The sequence below is a fragment of the Egretta garzetta genome, unplaced genomic scaffold (genome assembly GCF_000687185.1).
Source record: "Egretta garzetta isolate BGI_Z169 unplaced genomic scaffold, ASM68718v1 scaffold188, whole genome shotgun sequence".
NCBI lineage: Eukaryota > Metazoa > Chordata > Aves > Pelecaniformes > Ardeidae > Egretta > Egretta garzetta.
Window position 1 is genome coordinate 4,189,555 of NW_009260622.1, and position 20,972 is coordinate 4,210,526.

Consider the following 20,972-nt stretch of genomic DNA (forward strand, 5'->3'; position numbering starts at 1 on the left):
CTGAAGGTTTTACAAGTTGCAGAGGTTCAGACTTTAGGAAGGAAGCTTAGCAGTGACAGGCAACAATTATATAAATACAGGTAATAAGGAAATCTAAGTTTGGCATAAACCAGTCTACACTTTGCTGGCACATTGGATACAGCACGCACATCTTGCAATGGTAACATGCAACTGCAATCTAACTCCAGGCTTTTTTCAGCAAAGTGATTATTATATGAAGTATTAACACAATAGATTGATGTAGAAAAATATGCACATTTGTAACCAATTTAACCAGACATAATTAGTGTGACAAAACAAGCAGTAGTATTTTTCAGGCCATCCTAACACTATAAAAAAAAAAAAGGACTATTTCATTCAGTTATGTCCAATTTGGGCTGATGAGACTTAAAATTTTTAATTAGTCCTAATCTACTGCTTACATAATACCTAAATGACTCCTAATTCTGAATAAGCTTTTAATACAAACACCTGCTGCTGGGAGACTAAAGTTTGAACCTGAAAGCTCTTTCTTAGTTACAAGAATAGTCTCAGTTTACCAGTAGAATAAGAATACACAAGGATAAAAATTAAAAGAAAATACCTGTGGTCTTTCTGAAACATATTTTGCACAATACCGAATAAGCCTAATGGCTTCCATGCTGGTGTCTGGAAACGCAACATTACAGGCAAACTCAGAAAGGCATTTTACTGCATCCTGAAATGAGTCGATTGCTGCTGGGAAGTGCTGTTGAAAAATATTTGCTGCAAAGAACAAACACATACACTTTATAAAATTCACTGATACTGAAATCCATAGATAAATTGGCATTGATCTACAGATGCCAGCCATGGTACACCACTACTGAATGGACAAACATGAAAGGACCAGATCTTCTAGATTAAATATATTGTTCCCTGCCTTCCCTTGCATTCTTCCTCATCCCACCCCACCACCCAAATTTGTCAGCATCACATTTTCTCAGGTTGGATAATTACCGATTTTATAATCTAGGATTATTTTATGGCTTCTTATATGGTTCAGTTTTCTCCCACAACATATGCAACCCAAGGCTCTTAAAGTATTTTGGGAAATAATAGGAGTAAAGCTTGATGTTAGCATCCCTGCTGTGAATGAAATTATCTAAGCCTGTAATTATTCATATTCTGTAGCAAGAGAAGAAAAAGCTCTTTTTCCCCATGCTATTTAATGGGAAGAGGTCAGTTTCAGGACATTTAAGCCAGCTACAATCAATATTGTAGGTCCACTTCAAGAACATTTGAGTTGGTTGTCTTCCTCTGAAAGTGGCAGCAGTATGCTGTTCAAATACACTTTTAGAGCAGGTAGGCTGTATGAACTCAACTCTGCAAGCAGTCACATGTCAGTGTCACAAGCTTAATGATCCCCACCATACAATAATGAATCAGCATGGAAGTTTGTGAAATATGCTCCTTAATGCAAAACAACAATTGTGACAGATGGGGTAATATACAAATTTATTGAATCTATTCCAAACTTCCAAAGTTCTATAGCAGGATATCTATATCTAGTTTTTCCTGTCCATAGTGGTCAGGAGACTTAACGGGCAAGATCTAGCTGCAGAGCTTAAACAGTCTGGCTGCAAGATCTTGTGTTTATTTACCTGGAAATACAAACATCTTATTCAGATGGGCCTTTTAAACCAGAATCACAGCAGCCTAACTAATTTGGGTACTCGCATCTGTCAAGCATTACTTACTAACTATGTGTGCTGTGGTTTGAAAGGCCAGCTCCACAATATTCCCATCATGGTCTGATGCTGCTTGATGAAAGACTGCAAAGATATTCTTCCAGCCTGAACGAATGTTACCAGCTTGAGAGTTCACCATCTGAGCAATACAGCGTATTACCATGTCCCGAATAGTTGGAGATCTTAAAAACAAACAAACAGAAAAACAAAAAAAAAAAAAAAGAAGGAAATAAGACTTTCACAAGTGGCACAATTTTACACTGGCACAAAGTAACCGTGCCACTTCCATTCTTCGATTTACATGACAATCTAACCCATGCCAAGTAAAATCTTCATGTAGGACTAAAGCAAGCCAACAGAAATTGCAGTGCATCACACCTGTTTTTCTTCATAATATGCTCAAAAGGCCTTAGGAAGTCTTTCTGGAAGCGGAAGTTGGCTAACTCTCCCTTCTCAAGAAATTTCATTGACAGTTGCCTTAATGAGTCTACTGCAAAGATGGCAACATCTTCATTAGGGTTACATCCAACCTAGAAGAAAAGCACATTTTCAAACACTTACCAGCTAATGTATTACTTATACGAGTAACAAAATCATCATTCAAGTTTCACGTCAGTCCACTAAAAATCACTAGCACCTTCTAGTTGCCAGATATTTAGAAGATGGGGGTTACTTTTGGAGAGGGCTTTCTCAGTCATTTGATCCAGCTAAACAGACCCACAGATTTTGCATGCAGCAAGTGCAGAACGCTAGATACCAAAAAAACCCCAATCTCAAGTTAAAAAAGCCCACCCAAACATGGTCCAGTTAACTAAGGAAAATAACTTTGTTTTTCCAGGATCATCTGTATATATTTTAGAGGAAAACTAACTTGGCATTTGATCAGAAAGATAAGACAATGGCATAAAGACAAATTACAAATACAAAATCATATAATGGAGTGATTAAAGATCATTCCCATAAACATTTCCATTTCTATTTATATACTTTAGATTTTTAAATAGGTGTTTCCTCTAGGCACCTTTAATCGATTTTTTTTTTTTAAGTACCACAACCTACAGCACTAAGAACATAAAAGGAAAAAGCTGATTAAAGAGGTCCTGCTATTGATTTATCTTCTCTAACTTGATTTCAAAAAATACCTTATTGAAGTGATCTCCAATCACGTGCCAAATCCTTGACCACTGCAGCCTAATGCGATTCATGTTGTAATACGATATCTCCACTATCTTCTGCAGGCTGAACATGCGTGGATGGTGCGGGGAAGCCAGCTCATCCATGGAAACAGCACACAGCCATCGGACAAAGTCAACTGAACATTGAAACACGCTACTGTAAGTTCAGGATGTTACATTGCAAGAGCTGCTGTAACCCACCAAATGGTCAGCATACATACCTATTGCATTTCCATCCAGCCTAGTTGATCCTGTAAATATCCTATGGAACAAATAAATGAGTTGCAGTTTTAGCTGCGCAGCTACAAGAGTCAGTCACATCTTAGTGCTGTAGGCAAATGTCAGCACAACTCCTGGAGGTACTTTACAATCCTCCATGCCATGAACTCTGCAACTGCTTTATTCTTACTCCTTGGCAGCAGTTCATGTCCTTCTCCTAGTCTAAGCATTCTCTTCCCTGCTGCAAGTCACAGCCTACTATGCTCCTTCCCCACTGCAGGAGCGGGCACAGGTTCACATTTTTATCCAGGGCAAGTAGTGCTGGAACACTCATTTGGGTGACAGCACATTAAATTTCATAGGGAGAATAAAAAGACATTAAGAAAGCTCTGCTGCAGGACTTTACTGGATGTCAGCCACCTGCTCGATCTTTACATGGTTCAAGAATACTCTAAGTTGTGGCCATCAAAACAGACAGCAGAAAGACTACAGATGCACCCCTGTCCCTTATTCCCCTTCACTTCAGAGTCTTGAGGGGAATTCAGACTGCTGATCGTGGTTCAGAACACTGATAAGTGGAGAATGTTCCCAATCTTTTAGACTTTGATATGGTAATAGACACATTTACATTACAATAAATACCGCAAGTCTGAATGTATGATTCTACAGACTTGTCCAATAGTTTCAATAATTATAACAAAGTCCCCTTCCAACACGTGGTTTATGATAGAAGCATCTCTTTAGACAACACTTTAGAAGAACAGATGAGAAAGATAATGATTTGGACAAGAATGTAGTGACTAATGAATAAAGAGCTGAAGAACAGCAACTAAAGAAATGCTGCAATACTGACACTCACAAGGCCAAAGAAAATTGCATGATTTAATAGAATAAGGGCACTTATTAATTTTGGATATTTGACTTTTTCAGACTATATCAAAGAAAAAAAGAGAAAAAATAGGAAACTCAAATACACAGAATACACACACATAAGTTAGAGACAATTATAAGACAGATTTGTGAAACAAAAATAGCTGAATACTGTAACATCAACCTAATTCTAGTCTTTACTGGCTTACTCCAAAGAAAAGGCATAAGAACACATGCATACACCCAGTGCCCCTTCTCACAACACACTACATGAGTTATACTGCTATTTAATGACAGTCTTTCTTTTGTGAATATTACATGCCTGAAAAGATATAATTATTGGGTCCAGAGAAAGCATCTAAGTATCAGCATCTTTCTCACAATAAAAATAGGCTTCAAAAACAAAAGTCCCTGTCAGAGTCTGCAAATAAAGCGAGGATGGTCAATAACTTCAACTCATATTTTCCACAGAAAGATATTATATTCTCAGTACCTGTCTACTGCTACCACTACACTTTGTGAACTGGTCTCTCCCACGGACTCTTGAATGCTCGCCATATGCCGTTTATCAGCTCCACTTCCAACAAGGTTACCTGCAATAAAAGCCATTAAAACCCAGTATTTAGCATCATGAAATAGTGACTTTATATTAACCCCAACTTTATACAAGTAGACACAGACAAGTGACTACTGCTTCCAATTAGCTTGTAATTTGCATGGAGCAGATGGTGCCTTTGCCAGATCTGTGCCAGATTATTACAAAATTACGCATCCAGTAAGAATTCTGTTTTTCTTCCCCTTAGGGCATTGTGTTTTGACCATCATGTTTATTAAGTTAAGATGATATAATGCTGTTAATAAAAGCTGGAAATGATAAAATATTATTTTAAAATATTAACTCTAAGTCAGATACAAGTAGTTAATGCCGGGCACAGTTATGTTACATTCAGCAGCAGCATCATGTATAGCATCAACTCCAGAGTATTTTCAAATTAAAAGGTTGATAGTTTTCCAGAGGTTAAGGCAACTTGCCTTGTCCCTCTAATTTACAGCTTAAAATCTAAGGTTTGTTTTTTGCACATAATACAGGAACAAGAGGAACTGAAACGGCAAGCCCAACATGCAGAGATAAGAAATTCCTTTGGAAAACCAATTATCAATCATTGAAGCATCTACTAGTTCCTAAAGATAAATTGCTTATGTTTTTAAAAATTAAAAATAGAGCATAAAAAGAAAGAACTGATAATACTGGTAACAAAACCATGACCTAATAAGTATGGGAAACAGCTTTGACAACAACATGTTCCAGAAAATAAATCTGGAGGAGTTTTGTTAAATAGCTTAACTCAATTACAAAGTTAGAACATTATTTGTTAATTACTAATACATTGAAATATACGGTTCCATTTTTTTTAAGTTTCATTAATCCAATATAGCTCCCCCTGGAAGAAAGTACATATATTTTAGTATCTTATAACATTGAGCTTTCTTAGCCATCATGCTTCACTTATATGTGCATCTTTGTGAAGTCCAAGATTATTAATCTTACCTAATCCCAGGCCCATAAACTCTTCCCCTCCAGATGCATAGCCTTTAATACTTCCTTCCCTTTCACGGCCAGAGCCGGATAAATACCGAGTTTTTACTCCAGTTCCTATAAGTTGTGCTAGTTCCAGCTGGCTAATACATTTCAAGATCTAAAAACAAAAGATATTTAAACACTGTGTTTCTGGACATCACAGTATATTTATATTTAATATTGATAACCTTCCCAGGTTTTCTAACCTTTAAAACAACTTTGACAATGATAACAGTTTTGATGTAGCTGAAACATCACCAATACAACTGGAAATAAAGTTGAGTGATTCGTTCAAGATCACCAGCTGCCACGAATCATTCCAATATGAGAAAAAACAAACAGTACCCAAAAATCTAACTTGGATCTCTAACTACTAGAGGAAACCTTTTTATTACTTCTCACAGCGTCAACCTTCAAAACTATAGACAACTTGGAGTTGATCTTTTAGAGAGTTCATTGTCCCAGAGATGAAGACTGAATTATCGCAGCTACCACTTTAAGTAATGCTGTTCCAACATATACAGTGAAAATACCAAAACAGTACCTTGCCATCAGCACAAAATTGACTGTCTCTTCTTTTTTACTGCTCCACTGCAACATACCTTGGACTGGCACAATAATTTGCGTGGGTATGCAGTAAATCAGGTCCAAGTAATTTGTCAGCTTGGGAACCTTTTGGCTCATATTATCATGTAGCCAAAGAAAATTACCAGAAAAAATTTTGGCAGCAAGTAGAGATTTAGATCTGATTAAAGAGCTCCTGGAAAATATGCTTTAAGAAACTACACATGAGCCCGATAGCCTATCCTTACACCTAACCCCCACCAAGTTATTTTAGCCCTAATTTTTCATGTGATCATGGCATAAATATTGCCAAACACTGCACAGACAAGTGTGGACCCGTGAGCATTTTTGTTTACATGAATAAGAACGCAATGGTTTCTGTGCAGAGTTCTCTGAAGTCAAATGAGATTTTAATATCATTTTAATTCCCTATCTAGAGCACCTACAAGAATTATAATATTGGTCACACAGTGCCTATAGGGTCTGCCAGAAATGCAGTGCATTATTTTATGTATATATACATACACACACATATATATAAAAACCACTAACAAAATAATGAATTTGCATCCACATTTTAAACAGGATTCTGACACATGCTGGGAGCTAATGCAGTTACTAAAGATTGAAAGCAGTAGAACAAAATCCTGCAAGTTTCAGAGGACAACTCAGTCGCCCTATTTAAACTAATTAAGTTTTTACCTCATGCCAAGAGTTCCCAAGATAGTTGCCATCTGTGTGAGCGACTGTAATAAGTGTCTTAATGGTATCTATGTTCTTCTGCTTCATTTCTGTAATACTGGAACTGGCAGTCAACAAGGAAAAACGAGCAAGGGCCTGTACATAAGCATCTCGTTCCAGCTACAAGACAGAGAAATAAGCATCGTAATCAAGTCCCTGAAGAGCCAGAGAAAGCTACTTGTCCAGCATGCCTACACAATTTTCCTTCTATGTATAGCTGGCACTATTAGAGCACTTTCCAGCTGAAGAGGAGTAGGAGGAAAGTTAGCAAACACTCTTAATAGAAGACTCAGCAATAAAAGGAAAGCAGAATTGAAGAAAAGCTTGATGATATCAAGATCTTAAAACAGAGATGGTAATATTTTATTTTACCATTTCAAGAAAGTAGATGAGATGCTTCATTTTCTAAGTATAACTTTGTAATTCTTCATCTCCCTCGCAGAGCCTACACTGCCCTTAGCAAGCCCCATCCTAAGTCTTATACAAACCTGCATTCCAAAGATACAGGCTATTCTAATGGCACATCGTATTCCTTCCAAACAAAGGGAAGCAACTTCTGTGTCATCACAGTTCTGCAAGCCAACACTGTACGCTGCCAGCAATGGAGTCCATACAAGCTAAAGGGAAGAAGAAACTAAGTTCAGAATTCTAATACAATTTTAGTCCAAAACACTAAGTAACTGAACCCAAATATATCCAAAGAGTCCACCTGTTGCATTACCTAACTCTTCAGGGTAATTTTGCACTTTTTTCTATGCTTAAAACTCTTAGCAGTGAAGAGAGGAGTACTTGACACTCACTTTGAACATGGGTCTGACATGATCCAGATGAGTGGCGCTAGTAAAAGGAGCCTTTGCGTGGCTTACGGCCTCCATGAGGGCTTTAGCTGTTTTAGCCATTTGTTCCATCTCCAAGTTGTACAACAACCTCCGCTGCTTCTCATTAGCTACACCTAAGGGGAACACCACACAGTTGCATCTGTTTCTTTTTCATAAGGGCATATTCCACATCTTTGGGCTGAGCATGACAAAATGTTAAATAAAGGTACTGCAAATGAAATCTAAAAATCCCCCCGAATGTTAGAATTCAGGAGGCAAGCAAGGAACTCCAGCACTAAAACCCATAACCCAACTTAAGACTTTATTCTGTACAAAATAACTAATTCAGCCTTTCATTATATGCTCCATGTTATGACCTAATCATTGGAAGTCAGAGAGGCATACTCTATTAAGTCACTCTGCCTGTAAAAATGGATGGAGAATCCTTCATCTTCTTAGGTTGACATCCTCAAACCAAAACTAGCTCTCACCAACTCAATAAACAGATTAACAACTTAGTGTTGCTTTATCCTTATACTAAAGGTTGCAACTTCAATTTTCAAGGAAATTAATTTCATTCACATTTTGACTTAGGAAACCTGCAAACCACAGAAAACAGTGAAAAAAACACTACGCTGAAGATTCAGAATTCAGTAATTTGAATTCAGTTCATACCAGCTATTCTGAGTAAAAGCGGAGTACAGCTAGGGATACTGGTTTCTAGTGTATGCTACACACAGAAGTCCTCGTTTGGTCAAGATGATAGGTGACTACAGACCATAACAAACTCTCCGATCTCTCTCTTTTTCAAACATCATTACGAGGACCACGGCACTTACCAGCTTCTGAACTATGACATGCTACTCATAAGGAGACAAAAAAAAAACAACCCAAAACAAAACCCCACCTGTTGTCTAGCACATAAAACCAAGAAATTAACTTGCAAAGTAAGCACCACCTTCAGTTATTCTCCAATTTTCCCATCACACTTCTGTTTTAAAAAAAATAAAACAACAAAAAAACCCACACCCCACCAAATCTAGTTTCTAGTGCCTCTCTGCAATGGTGCCGAACACAGCTATGTTTCCGTCACAGAAGTAGCAGTATTAAGTAATAACTGAGCCAGTTTTGTTCAAAATATCTACACATTAGCTATTCTAAATGTAATTTGTGTATTGCACAAAGATGTTTTCAAAAAGGGATCTGAACTCCACTATGCTGTCCTGAAAGTTACTGCAATAGTTCAAGAGCACTGTGGTCTTCCCAGTTTCTCATTCCTTCTTACTTGGTTTACTACACTTGGTTGCAATTGCGTATTCTTTTGTCTCTTTCATTGCAATTTTCTTTCCTTCTATTTCTTCATAGATTGTGGATAAATACTCTACTGGCAGGTCTTTACTGTCATTGATTCCTCGATTCATTTTAATGTACTGCTCCTTTGTCATTTTATTTTTTACCTGTAAAAAAGAACAGAAGTTGGATATCAGATTTTGAATGCAAATTCCAGGGAAATCTGAACTTCTACGAGTTCGATTTTTTTTTAATTTCTACCTGTGGACTGTGCAAGTCTGTAGTCAGCATTATAATAGAATATGCCAAAACATAGGCAGTGTCAGCACTAGCAAACAGTGTTTGCCTAAGGGAGGAAAAAAAAAAACAAAACAGATTTTTAGAGCCGTAATTCCTCACTATTTCAACATGCACAAAGAATACGCAGAAGTGCTATGCATTCAGCCAAGAGCTAACAGAGCCTAAAATTAGTCTTTAGAAATGCATGAATCCCCAAGTGTTTTAAAATGCAAATAAAAAGGGAAAAAATAGAAAAGCATCTTCTTCACAACGTTGAAAGCTAGCAACGACTGGAATTTTCGAGTACATTCCCAAAAGTTTATACATCATTCTTCTTTGGGTAATCCTACAAAAGCTAAAGAACGGCTTATCTTTCACTCCCAGGGTTTCATAAAGAATTATACAAAAACAACCCAGTGATGCACCAACTAGGCTAAGGAACAGGAACCAATTAAGCCTGAACACATAGCTAAACTTCAGTGTTAGTTTATTGCATTACAAACAATGGCAACACTGCCTACTTGATGTCACCTAACATATATGCATTTTCTTTAATGTCTAATGGGCAAGCAAAAACACATGTAGCATCTTAATAGCTATTTGCGCCATGTATTTTTTATTTTAGCAATTGCTACTGGTTATTACTGTTATTTACACTTGACTGATCTACATCTGTTTAAAAACAGAACAACTAATATGGACAATTTAACATACTTAGGGTTTCCATCTTCCAATAATTCCTTGTAGCAAATATTTGGGATTTAATGAAGTGCCAACATCAGTATACTTTCTATCCAAAGTTTCCATTTTGCCTAGCTGCTGAAGAGGTTCAGCACCAATATTAGAAACAAGACCTGCTCCTCACACAAGCTGGTAGAAGTTCCCGAGTGTGAGCTGCAAATTGCCCCTAGGGGCCACAAACAATACAGCCATTCTTCAGGCGCTTATCCAATACAAAGGTTTTGAATTACCGTTGGTTGCATTCAATATATCTAGCAGCAAACTTCTCCATTAATCTATCGATCTTCTGGGCTTCACCTGGTAGACGAAAACCTTCCAGAAATATACGTAGAGCAGGGACAAAGTCTTTTCCACAGAAATCAAGCTGGTCTACATAGGCATACATCACTTCCTTGTTAAACTTGTTGCTTTCCCCAAGAAATTCCCCTACTTGAGTCTAAAAACACAAGAGACAGTTATTACTGTGTAATCCAACTGCCAGCCTTGCAAGAAAGTTTATAGTACAAGAATTGCACAGCTGTCAGTTTTGTAAGACTGATACGCTTCACTGAGCGGGCCAGAGCAACCGTTAGAGGGATGACAAGAAACCAGTGTCATCAGAAACGCCTTTAGTGTGCATATTCTTGCTTCCCTAACTTCCCACGGCAAGATCTGCATTACTGTAGAGCCAAGGAAAGCTGAACTGCGCCCAATTTCACATGCAGTAGAGAATGCTTTGCCACCGCAGTACATGATATTCCTTTGCTGGCAAGATAGCACTAATGCAGATATAGGTAAAATGCATTTTCCCATTTATGGGGAATGCCTTCAGCACTGTATTGCAAACACGGCTACTGTACTAAAAAGCCTGGGACAGCAAGTAAATAGAAAGCAGCATTGGTATTAAGTACCCTTACCCTTTCGGTTATCTATTAATGAAATATGAACTGAAGAGAGTGCATACAGACATCAGAAGACAGGGGAGAAGATTATAGGGTAAGAGAATTAATTATCTTATGTTGCATATAGTCTTACAGAACAGAGGCGTTCTTCTTGGTGCAAAAATTGTGCAATGTCCTCTGCTGTAGTGCCCAGCATCCCCTGCTCCTGTAGATACTGTATTCCTCTCTTTGGTTTTTTATTAAACCTATTTGGACAAAAATATGAGGAAATTGAGACATACAACTGAAAAATATCACAGCCTATAAAATTTTAGTTTTACAGAGCCCAGATTCTGTGCTGTAGCTCTGTGCCTTTTTTCTAGTTAGAAAAACATCAAAGAATGTGCAACAAATATATTAACTATACCACACCATAGGCTACATCTCTTAAGGTACATTTAGTTGCTGATAAGCTGAAAAGTTATTGCTGGAAAACTCATTTAAAAACTGACCCTTTTGAAATACTAAAAATTAGAGAATGTCCCTGAAATGTTAAAAATTTTGCTGTTCAAGACCTTTTTATAGCATTTACAGACAAAGATCTTCAAATTAATGAAAAAGTAGTAAAGCATAGTTGTCCAAACTCTATTTCAGTAAAAGACAACAAATTGTATAAGAGCTGTAAGACCACGTTAAGCCTGCCTGCTCAGATCAATTTCTCTCTAGGTATACACACGCTTTCCCCTTTTGTGCAGCTAAACCAGCACAAAGCAAAGCTGTGAAACCACCCTCCACTCCACCCAAGATTCCACTGAATTCCTTTCAATTACAATAGCATTAGCTTTTGACAACAGCAGGCAAGAGTCTTCAGCATTACAAACAATTTGTAAGCATCCCTACAGGTTTGACTTTGTAAGACAGTAGGAAGCAATATGGTTGCATGCATAGTTTTTTTTACTAGTGAACTTTTTTCCTGTCATACTGGACTTACAGTTCTATCCCATGTTCAATTATTTCCTTTTGTTGCTTGATGACTTCAAATTGCTCAGGATCATCTGGGACAGAAGTCTGGGTACCAACACTTCCAACTCCTGATGACACAGTGGAGTCCAAGGAACTGACACTACTCCGCCTCCCTCCGCTCTCAAGACATTTACCTTCAGCCATTTCCTGTTCAGATGGTTTATATGAACCTATTTATAAACAGGTCAAGAGTTAAGTTATCCTGTTCAGTCAAAAGCTTTTGGTTATAAAACTTTTTAGTAGGAAGTTTTGAGTCAATATTCTTATTTTACCATGTATACTTTTTGACATTCTATGCTACAAGAGGCTATACTGATGAAATTCTAAAATAATCCAACAAAAGGCAGAAGATCAGCAGCAGCTATGGAGAAATTCTTAAACTTCAACTTAGTAACTGCAAGATTTGTCCCATGTCTTGTTCTACATAAGCCAGCTTTTACAGTGTAGACAATGGCTTGGATAAAGCTCTTAAAACAGAAGCTGGTTATTTGAACCAGACACTCGGAGAGTCGATTACTGCAGCAGCATTAACAACTGTTTGTAAAATACTTTTATTTGTATAAACAAACTGTTATGCAAAAACCTAGCATCCACACTTCTGAATAGCTTCTAACACTGAAAAAACACAAGGACAAACTTATTAAACAAATTAGTCTCTCCATAAGGAAACAATCTTACCCAAGCTAGCCTGATGATTGGGGTTCACATAAAGATCTTTGCTCCATTCTACCATACATTTTAAAATAGAAACCAAACATTCAAGTCCTTTTTTCCTCAGGCTTAGTTCCTTAAAAAAAAAAAAAAAAAAAAAAAAAAAAAAAAAAAGCCAAAACACAATGACATCAAAAACCCAAACGAATATATGCATGTCCACGAGTTTTTAGAATGCGTTTTATCACACCATGCAAATCTCAGAAAGTTCATCAGTTAGGGGTAAATCTATTGATTATTCAAAGTTTTTGCCCCTTGACTGTTTAGGCTGGATACATCCAGGCCAAAAGCAATCATAATCAGACTGACACCAGAACACATTCCAGCTGCTTTAAGCAGATGGTCTATCAACAGCTGATGAGTACAATCAAGGGGCAATATACACCAAATCCTAAACACAGCCCATTTGTTGTATGAATGATTATGACCATCCAGTACACCTCTATAGTATCAGCTCTCTCCACAAGTGTCTCACTGCCTTAGCTGTACAGTGAATAGTTATATTTAAAATCTGAAACAAGGGTCTCCTGGTTTTTACTTCCATTTTCTTGTCAAAGGACCACAGGAAAAAAAAAAATAAATAAACCCAATCAAGCAAGCATTGATACAATTCTAACCGAAGATGTGAGGTGCACTCAGTTCTGAGACCAACACTAGCACCAAGTTCACTTCAGCACTGAAAGCCATTAGGCTGGGCTAGAAAAACAGTGCTATAGGCAAAGCCTACATCAGAAATATCTGCTCTTGCTGAAAGCAGTCTATACTCCACCCTCCAAGGACTGGGAAAGTATAATTTTAAAAATAAAATACTTGTGGTAGAGATATGGCATAAAGAGTTTGTGCAAAGCAAACACAAGATGAAGGTACTGCTGGTTCATAAGCACCAGAAGGAAAGTCATTTGAGTAAGGCAGGGGAAGGCTTATTTGAATCACTCTCCCACAGCAGCCCAACAAAAGAGCCCAGAACAAGCCTAGTGTCATAATGCAAACAGGCAGCAAAATCACTAAATAAATTAATTGTCCTGTTCCAGCACCCAATTGCAAATTAGCTAACCAATAAAAAAAGTAACATCAGTAAGTTACAGACAACATGAACCACTGGAAGTACTGATAACTATGCAGAGACAGTACCATTTATGAAAAAAAAATAATACCTTGTCTTCAAAGCTGTTTTTCTTACCTGTAAAGGTGTCATTCCCAACTCATGCCCACTTCGTCCCTGTGCGATTTTGGACAAATCATTTACAAGGCGTTCAAATATATTAGCAGCGTTTAAATCACAGTCATAGTTAACATAAATATCCACTACACACTGGGCATCTTGAAAACAAAAGAAAGTGCAAGTATTAGGATTCAGTGTAATAGCATTTTTAAAAGGAATCAGCCAGTTGGAGCAGGAAATGGGGATGAATCCAGACCTTTAACCCAAGCACTATGGGATCAAATTCAATTTGTCACGCTTAAACATTTATGTAGCATTTGTCTTCAAAATAATTTTCATCTGCTGCCAGAGGAAGTGACTGCTTTTCACAACAATGGAAATACCTGCACAAATTCTAGTTAAAGTCTGGATCACCATCCATTTGTGTTCAAAGGAGCTTGAAGAAGTCTCTAGAATATTCAGGAAGATCTCTTTGAAGAACACCTGCAAAATAAATGAGGTAAAGGACTTTGTGATCTGAAACTTATTAGAACCATGTCAAATGTACAAATTCATTTCTATTCAGTAATTTCTCTTGAAGAGTATCATCTCATGCATATTGGAATTTGAATACATTAGTAATATACTAGTTTAGTAAGCAAACAAAGCTGAGACATTAACTTCCAAGTTCCAGCTGTCTTTTTATCATTGCACTATTTTCATTTGAGAACTAGAGCATCATACAAATGATAGATAAAAAGCCTCTCACCTCAATCTGCATTTTTAAATGGGTCTTAAAATTCGAAAGCAGCGTGAGAAAGATGGCAAGAGAGAGCTCAAATACATCAGGAACAGAAGAGACTCCATTTTTAGATAACGCTACACAAAGATATTGCTTGATTGCATTGATGAACATCTCGTGTGTCCTGAAAACTGGACCGGCATTCTGCAGTACTGAGAGAAGCAGCTGGAGAGACACTATCTTAGAACGCAATTCATGGGATCTAGAAAAAATTCAACATTAAATATATTTTTATCTTATTTCTGAATACATACTTGTATTCAACATAAACACTATAGCATTTCTTCCATGTCAAGAAGAAATGACTGCTATTTTAACTCATTTCGATGCGGGGGAGGGGCAGGAGGGGTGGAAATCAGCCTGCAAGTGATTTTGGACAACATCTACCATTTTGAATTTTGACATTTTTCCAGGAGTATTAACATCTTGGACTAGGATAAGATGCAACTCAGTGCTACTAAGAAGCATTCCCCGACTGCCCCATCAAAGTTTCACAAATACTACAGTCAAGGCCACTTCAGCTGGTAAGATTAATAAGCCCATTACACAAAAAAACCCGTCAAGTATTAAAATTTTAATAATTTGAAGCAAGTTTCAATCCTAGATTCATCAAGCTAACTGACACAAGTGCCTGACAGGTGAATTTTTAATACCTGCTTTACTATACAGCAGCTACTTAACTGTCTCCAAAAGCTACCTCAAGAGGACAGTGTAATAAATACAGTCTCATTACTTGGGATCTGGTGGTCCATCACCAAGTGGTTTCATGGAGAGCTTGCACAACGACCTGAACACAAGGAACGCATCCTTTTGTAGAACATGGGAAAATTTGGCAGCAGCTTGATGTCCAGATACATCTGTTTCCTTGAGAGCAAGAAACACAACATGAGATCCTCAGCAAGACAGAGGAACGCAGCAATTTGGAAGATTTCATGGACCTAAGCAGGACTACAAGCGATCTGGATCTTTTCACACATGCTGACTCTTCCCCTCCGCTCCCACCCTGTATTAAAATAAAACTAACATAATGAATTTTAGAACAGTTGTTTTCAATATCCACTTAAATTGCAGTTGCTGCGTCCTGTTTGAACCTCAGCAGGACACATACATAAAAGCTTCTGTCCCTTCCCTTCTCAAAATTCCTCTGTATTAGCTGGCATGATAAAAACATTTCTCCTTTCCTAAATATACATTAGCACCCAGTGAAGTTATTTACCAGATTATCAGTGGAGGAAACCGATTGCCCGTCATCTGGAATCCCGTTGGTTTGTACATTTTCACTACTAGAGCCAGAAAGAGCAATATCTACAGTCTCTAATGCAGGTAGAGCCTTAACTGTTTCTGTCCCCTGCTTTTCTTCAGCCACTGAAGGAGGAAAAAGGAAACTTGATTAAAATCACCCACTGAGCTTTTTTTATCCCATGGCTTTGTGAAACTCTATAAGCAAGCAGGATAGAAGAAGCACCAGTTAACTAAAAAGTTTCTCAGTTACCAGCAAATAAAGAATATTGTGAGACAATAAAAAGCTGTTCTTACTGCCCTAGTAGGTGTTCTTGACAAGTTACTTAGTAACAAAAAATAACTTCCATGCTTTTATAATCACAGGAATAAAATTTTAGCAGTTCACATGCATCTAATTTACTTCAGAAGATTTTGCTACCTTTCACAGCTGACTTGACCACATCTTCCAAGATGCCTTTAACCATTTCCTTCCCCCCATCAGTTGTTTCCTCTGATGAAACAGAAAAAGAGGCAATTTTGAATTTATTACTTTTGTTTAGGAAGAAGATTAAAAGAAGAAATATGACAGAGGCAGAAGGATTAAAAATCATAGATTTTCTTCAGTAGTTCTCCTCTAAAGCCATTTCCAAGAAAATACAAAATACTCATTGATGTTATTTGCATCTGATATTTTTAATGCAGTGATTTTGTCATTTGTATTTATCAACAGGTTTAGTTTTGGAATATCCTACATTCCTAATTTGTATATAGTATATGCTTATAATAAGGTCTCCATAATACACATTATTTTTACCACAGGACTTGAATTACCTCAAAGTGATTTTGCCACCTCTCACCTACTGCGATTATTCTCTCCTTTCCTTCCCCTTTATCAACCTAATGAAGTCAATTTCCATTATAATTCTATATACATAAACTATATATAGTTTTACTAGAATTCTAGGGAAAATATGAGCCATTCTTCAGTGGTTATAATAATGTTATAGACACGAGCTAAGGATGGCTGGTATACTCTGAATAACTACTGAGACAATCCAAGTGTGATTTGAGACAATAACCTCAGTCACTTCTCCCCAGAAGAGCCTAAAAGAGCATTTTCTAATAGAATCTTCCGATTCTCTCCCCCATCCCACTGTGGGGGGAAGTGAGCAAGCGGCTGTGTGGTGCTTAGTTGCCAGCTGGGGTTACACCACGACATAACTGAAAGCAACAGACACAATCTATTCTTGTTCACCTGATGCTGAAAGAGTCAGATCCTGCTCCAACTTCACGTCTCCGTTTTCTGCCCTCTCAGGCTCACCATTCGTTAATTCCACACCTAGAGGAGCGGTGGGTTTGCCTTCCTGATAGCTGTGCTTTAACTGACCAATCTTTGGAGACCTGGTCACCAGTGGAATTGCAGGAGACTGGGATTTTTGCTGATTTGTTTTTTCTACTTCTCTGGATTCCTGTATCTTGAAAAATCAATATGAAAAAGTTAATCTAAGGCACAAAACATAAGGGCAAACAGATGTCTGTGATGACTGATGTTCCTTTGTGAATTCACATGTTAACAAGAAAGAAACAGTGAAAATATAATCACTTGGCCAGTCAAATTAAAAAGATGTGCTTCAAGCTTATTTTAAAAGCATCTCATAATTTGTTTATACAAAGCCATTTGGCAGAAACTCCAGTGTGAAGCCTTGTTATCAGCAATAAGCTTCATATTTTATTTTTCAGTCAGTCAGTATGCTTCAGTATGCTTCACTGCAGGATTTGACAGGTTTTTTTAAATTGCAAATCAAGAAATATCCAATTACAGTGACAGACCCATTAAAAATAATGATAATAAAAAAAAGTTTTATGTTCATTTGTCAAGCCTAAACATTTGAGATGAGCAAAAGTAATAGTTACATACAGCCTGATTTTCCATCCGTGTAAAAATGACATTTAACATCTGTGTAAGGGTAGCTTTGGCAGTTGTCTGATTAATAAGATTTTTACTGGCCAGATAGATGTTGTAACAGGTTCTAACAGTCTGAAGAATTGTTCCTTCGTGAATTTCTATATACGGAGATGTTACTGCAGTGAGGAGAGCCTGAAAAAGTCCATAACACAGTAAAAAATTAAATCCAAGCAAGTAAGCAGCAATACACTTAATGCAGGTCTTCCATAATAATCAGTGGGTTTGTTATGAAACACATATAACTGTTTATAAGACATTATAAGGAACTTCTAGTTCTCTGAAATGACATTTCAAATCAAAGAAAGCAACAGAACTTACACATGTCTCTGTTCTCTCCTGAGCTGTTAAAAGCATTTTATCACAACTAGTTTTCCACTACGGGAGATATTCCACCTCCAAATGAAACAGTTATCATTATATTCTATAGCTTTATTTCTATGAAAGGGCCAGTTGGTCTACACTGCCATCAAATTAGATTACTAAAAGGTTCACCAACTTCTAACTCAGCTACGTTAGCCCAAGTAGATTTCAGGACCACCACTGGTACTACTAATGCCTTGGTCAGAACATATACTGCAGATCTCTCTGGAGATGGGCATAAGAGCAGACAGGCTAGAGCAGCAGGCCATGATACTGCACCACAGTTACAGGGCCTTCAGTTGAAGGCTGACAGCAATTCATTGGCCTAACGAATGTGAGCATTACTAGCCTAGGAGATGGACACGGAGCTGTCTGCAAGATCAAGTATCCAGGTCATGGCTCATCCCAGAAAGAAGGACAAACGTTTATAAAGTATTCTCTCATGTTCTGCTTCACCAAGAGGAAATACATGTCACATACCAATTCTGACTTGGTGACAAGCCACCCCTAATTCAGTGACACATCTAACAGTGTAAGAAATAGAGAAACTGGGCCCTAAGTAGTGCTTCACATTACATTTTTTTTCAGTTACAAAATCAGAGAAAGCAATTAATATTGCATATCAAAAATGACCAAATAAAATACCTTAATTATCTGCAGTTGTACTCCTTCATCTGTTTGAGGACCCTGAAAGCAATTGCAAATGGTTTCAACTATTCGGTCAATCAGTCGTTTTCCAGGAGCTCCACTGTCTGGAGCATTGCCAGTGATATGTCCATATGCAATGAGTTTCTAGGTAGAAAGAATGCAAGTTAAATGACCTTAGACTGTTAAATAAAATACAGTAAAGTACATCATAAAGAGGGTTTTATAGACAGCATACCTCACTTAACCAGTTTTAACAAAAAATTTAACGCCATCAGTAGTCTGGCTACCAAATACCTGGACTGTTCACATATCTAGACAAAACACATTTATTAAACAAGCTTCTTCCACCCAGACCATTTCTTCCTACTCTGTTCACATATCTAGACAAAACAGATTTATTAAACGATAACACAAGCTTCTTCCACCCAGACCATTTCTTCCTACCATAACCAGACAAAATTTTTTAACATCAATCTTTGTACCTATCCACAGCAGAGAGGTTCTGCCCTGAAGTTGCATTTGTTTTTTCTGTAACAATCTAAGGAGGAACAAAGTAGAAAGATTCCAGAGTCTGACCTCTCTACATCAGCACTACAAGAAACACCACAGTAAATATTCCTTTTAGAGCACCACCAGTGAAACATCTTCACTGAATAACGTAAGCATTCACCAGCTTCAGTAAAGGCTTGCTTCACTATAAAACAACACACACAGCTCTGACTTTGACAAGATGCACCTTCAGCCAAGTCTGATGATAACCTATTTTGCATGGTTTAGGCACCTAGGTAGCAGCAGTGGGTATCCACACAGCTGTATGCACTCAGCACAACATTACTTCTTCACTCTAAGAATGCCAACAGCACACAGGATTTCTGTCACTGCACGTTTCTCCATTTCACTCTGTTCAAGTTTAAACAGAAGAGTTACCTGTAAACAATCCAGTGAAGTACTGACAATGCGCGGAGACTTTGACTGGCATGCCAGTTCAAACGGAAGGAAATATTTATCTGCTTCAATGAAGTTCGCTTTTGGTGGAGCAGCAGTGCCTTCTCTAGGTCAGTTAAGAAGAGTTATTTATTTTTCTAAACATGTACATCACAGCAAATTACACTTCCTCATTTTCTAAATTTAAAGCTGAATGGTACATAGCAGCATACAAACGCAATGCAAGTTTCTCTCTTGCATACTTTCTTAAAGAAATTCAGATTTTCTTTAAAAAAAACACACAAAACCCACTTTACATTTATTTATATTGCATCTGATCTTTTTCATATATTCTTCAACTGAACCCTTCCCTCACTACACTCCAACTCCATCCCGCTACCTGAAATACTGGGGAACTCCTACACAACTTAATGGTAAATCTATCAAAGTCATTCTGAATTAAACAGGGACCATCTGAAGAATACTAAGTGAAGAGAAACACATTTGGGGGCTCATTTGAAATCACAGCATAGTGCTGCAAGAGTGTTTAAAATTTGGATTTAAGTAATATTTAAATTAGTATTCTTGATCTATGTAGTTAAGAGCATATACTATCAACAGAGGATACCTACTGCTCTTTATCATTTCCTATCAGGCTATAAAAAGGCCCAGTAAAAGGAAGTGAAAAACTAGCACCTTTTAGAAGTTTTGCAATTTTTTTCATAGTGAAATTCAGTGGCAGTTATGGCTGGAGTACCCATAGCCACAAACATTGTGTACTTGGAACACATGAGCCATATCATGGATTTGGCAGAAAGGTGTGTAACTGGGTATTCGCAAACTCATTGCTGTAATGTATATACACTCTTACATTTCCACTATCAAATCATTCCACTTTCTGTTTTCTGGCATAGTTTACAACAATTAATAATTTACCTTTGCTTTTCCAGCTCCAATTTTATTTCATCTGGAAGAAAGAAAAAAAAAATCAAAGCATTTAACACCCAACATAAATTATCATTATCAATAACACAAATAAGGAAAATGTAATAAAGCAAAGCTGTTTCAAACCAGTAACCTTACATTTCAGTTTTTGCTATTCCTTTCCTGTAACATCTTCAGCTTCAGAGATCATAAACAGTTACACCATTTATTGGAAAGCATATCTCTCAACTTCTACCTGAACAAGCTAATTTTTCCAAACATTCTTAACAAAAGATATCTTTAGAAAACACAGGTATAGTATGCAATTTTTATTCAGGAGTAAGCCTACATCTTAGAGAGCTCAGGTCTGCAGAAGCCTTTAGGCTGCTGCACAAACTGTGAGTTCC

General features: G+C 37.3%; 1 protein-coding gene across 1 annotated transcript in view; it reads right to left on the reverse strand.

The window, feature by feature from the left end:
* Positions 1-20,603, reverse strand: part of ARFGEF2 (ADP ribosylation factor guanine nucleotide exchange factor 2) — a gene marked incomplete at its 5' end in the record, with an annotated part of 31,091 nt that extends 10,488 nt beyond the window's left edge. The window contains 27 exons of the mRNA XM_009645463.2: positions 584-744; positions 1,719-1,891; positions 2,088-2,239; positions 2,852-3,021; positions 3,106-3,146; positions 4,467-4,566; positions 5,523-5,670; positions 6,819-6,977; positions 7,346-7,474; positions 7,658-7,809; positions 8,961-9,132; positions 9,227-9,311; positions 10,216-10,421; positions 11,000-11,111; positions 11,837-12,038; positions 12,547-12,655; positions 13,760-13,899; positions 14,125-14,224; positions 14,490-14,724; positions 15,256-15,386; positions 15,739-15,887; positions 16,183-16,254; positions 16,999-17,218; positions 17,662-17,841; positions 18,715-18,861; positions 19,645-19,768; positions 20,578-20,603. Of these exons, the coding sequence (XP_009643758.2) occupies positions 584-744; positions 1,719-1,891; positions 2,088-2,239; positions 2,852-3,021; positions 3,106-3,146; positions 4,467-4,566; positions 5,523-5,670; positions 6,819-6,977; positions 7,346-7,474; positions 7,658-7,809; positions 8,961-9,132; positions 9,227-9,311; positions 10,216-10,421; positions 11,000-11,111; positions 11,837-12,038; positions 12,547-12,655; positions 13,760-13,899; positions 14,125-14,224; positions 14,490-14,724; positions 15,256-15,386; positions 15,739-15,887; positions 16,183-16,254; positions 16,999-17,218; positions 17,662-17,841; positions 18,715-18,861; positions 19,645-19,768; positions 20,578-20,603 (3,795 nt within the window). The remainder of the gene's footprint in view (positions 1-583; positions 745-1,718; positions 1,892-2,087; positions 2,240-2,851; positions 3,022-3,105; positions 3,147-4,466; positions 4,567-5,522; positions 5,671-6,818; positions 6,978-7,345; positions 7,475-7,657; positions 7,810-8,960; positions 9,133-9,226; positions 9,312-10,215; positions 10,422-10,999; positions 11,112-11,836; positions 12,039-12,546; positions 12,656-13,759; positions 13,900-14,124; positions 14,225-14,489; positions 14,725-15,255; positions 15,387-15,738; positions 15,888-16,182; positions 16,255-16,998; positions 17,219-17,661; positions 17,842-18,714; positions 18,862-19,644; positions 19,769-20,577) is intronic.
* Between the last annotated feature and the right edge of the window lie 369 nt (positions 20,604-20,972).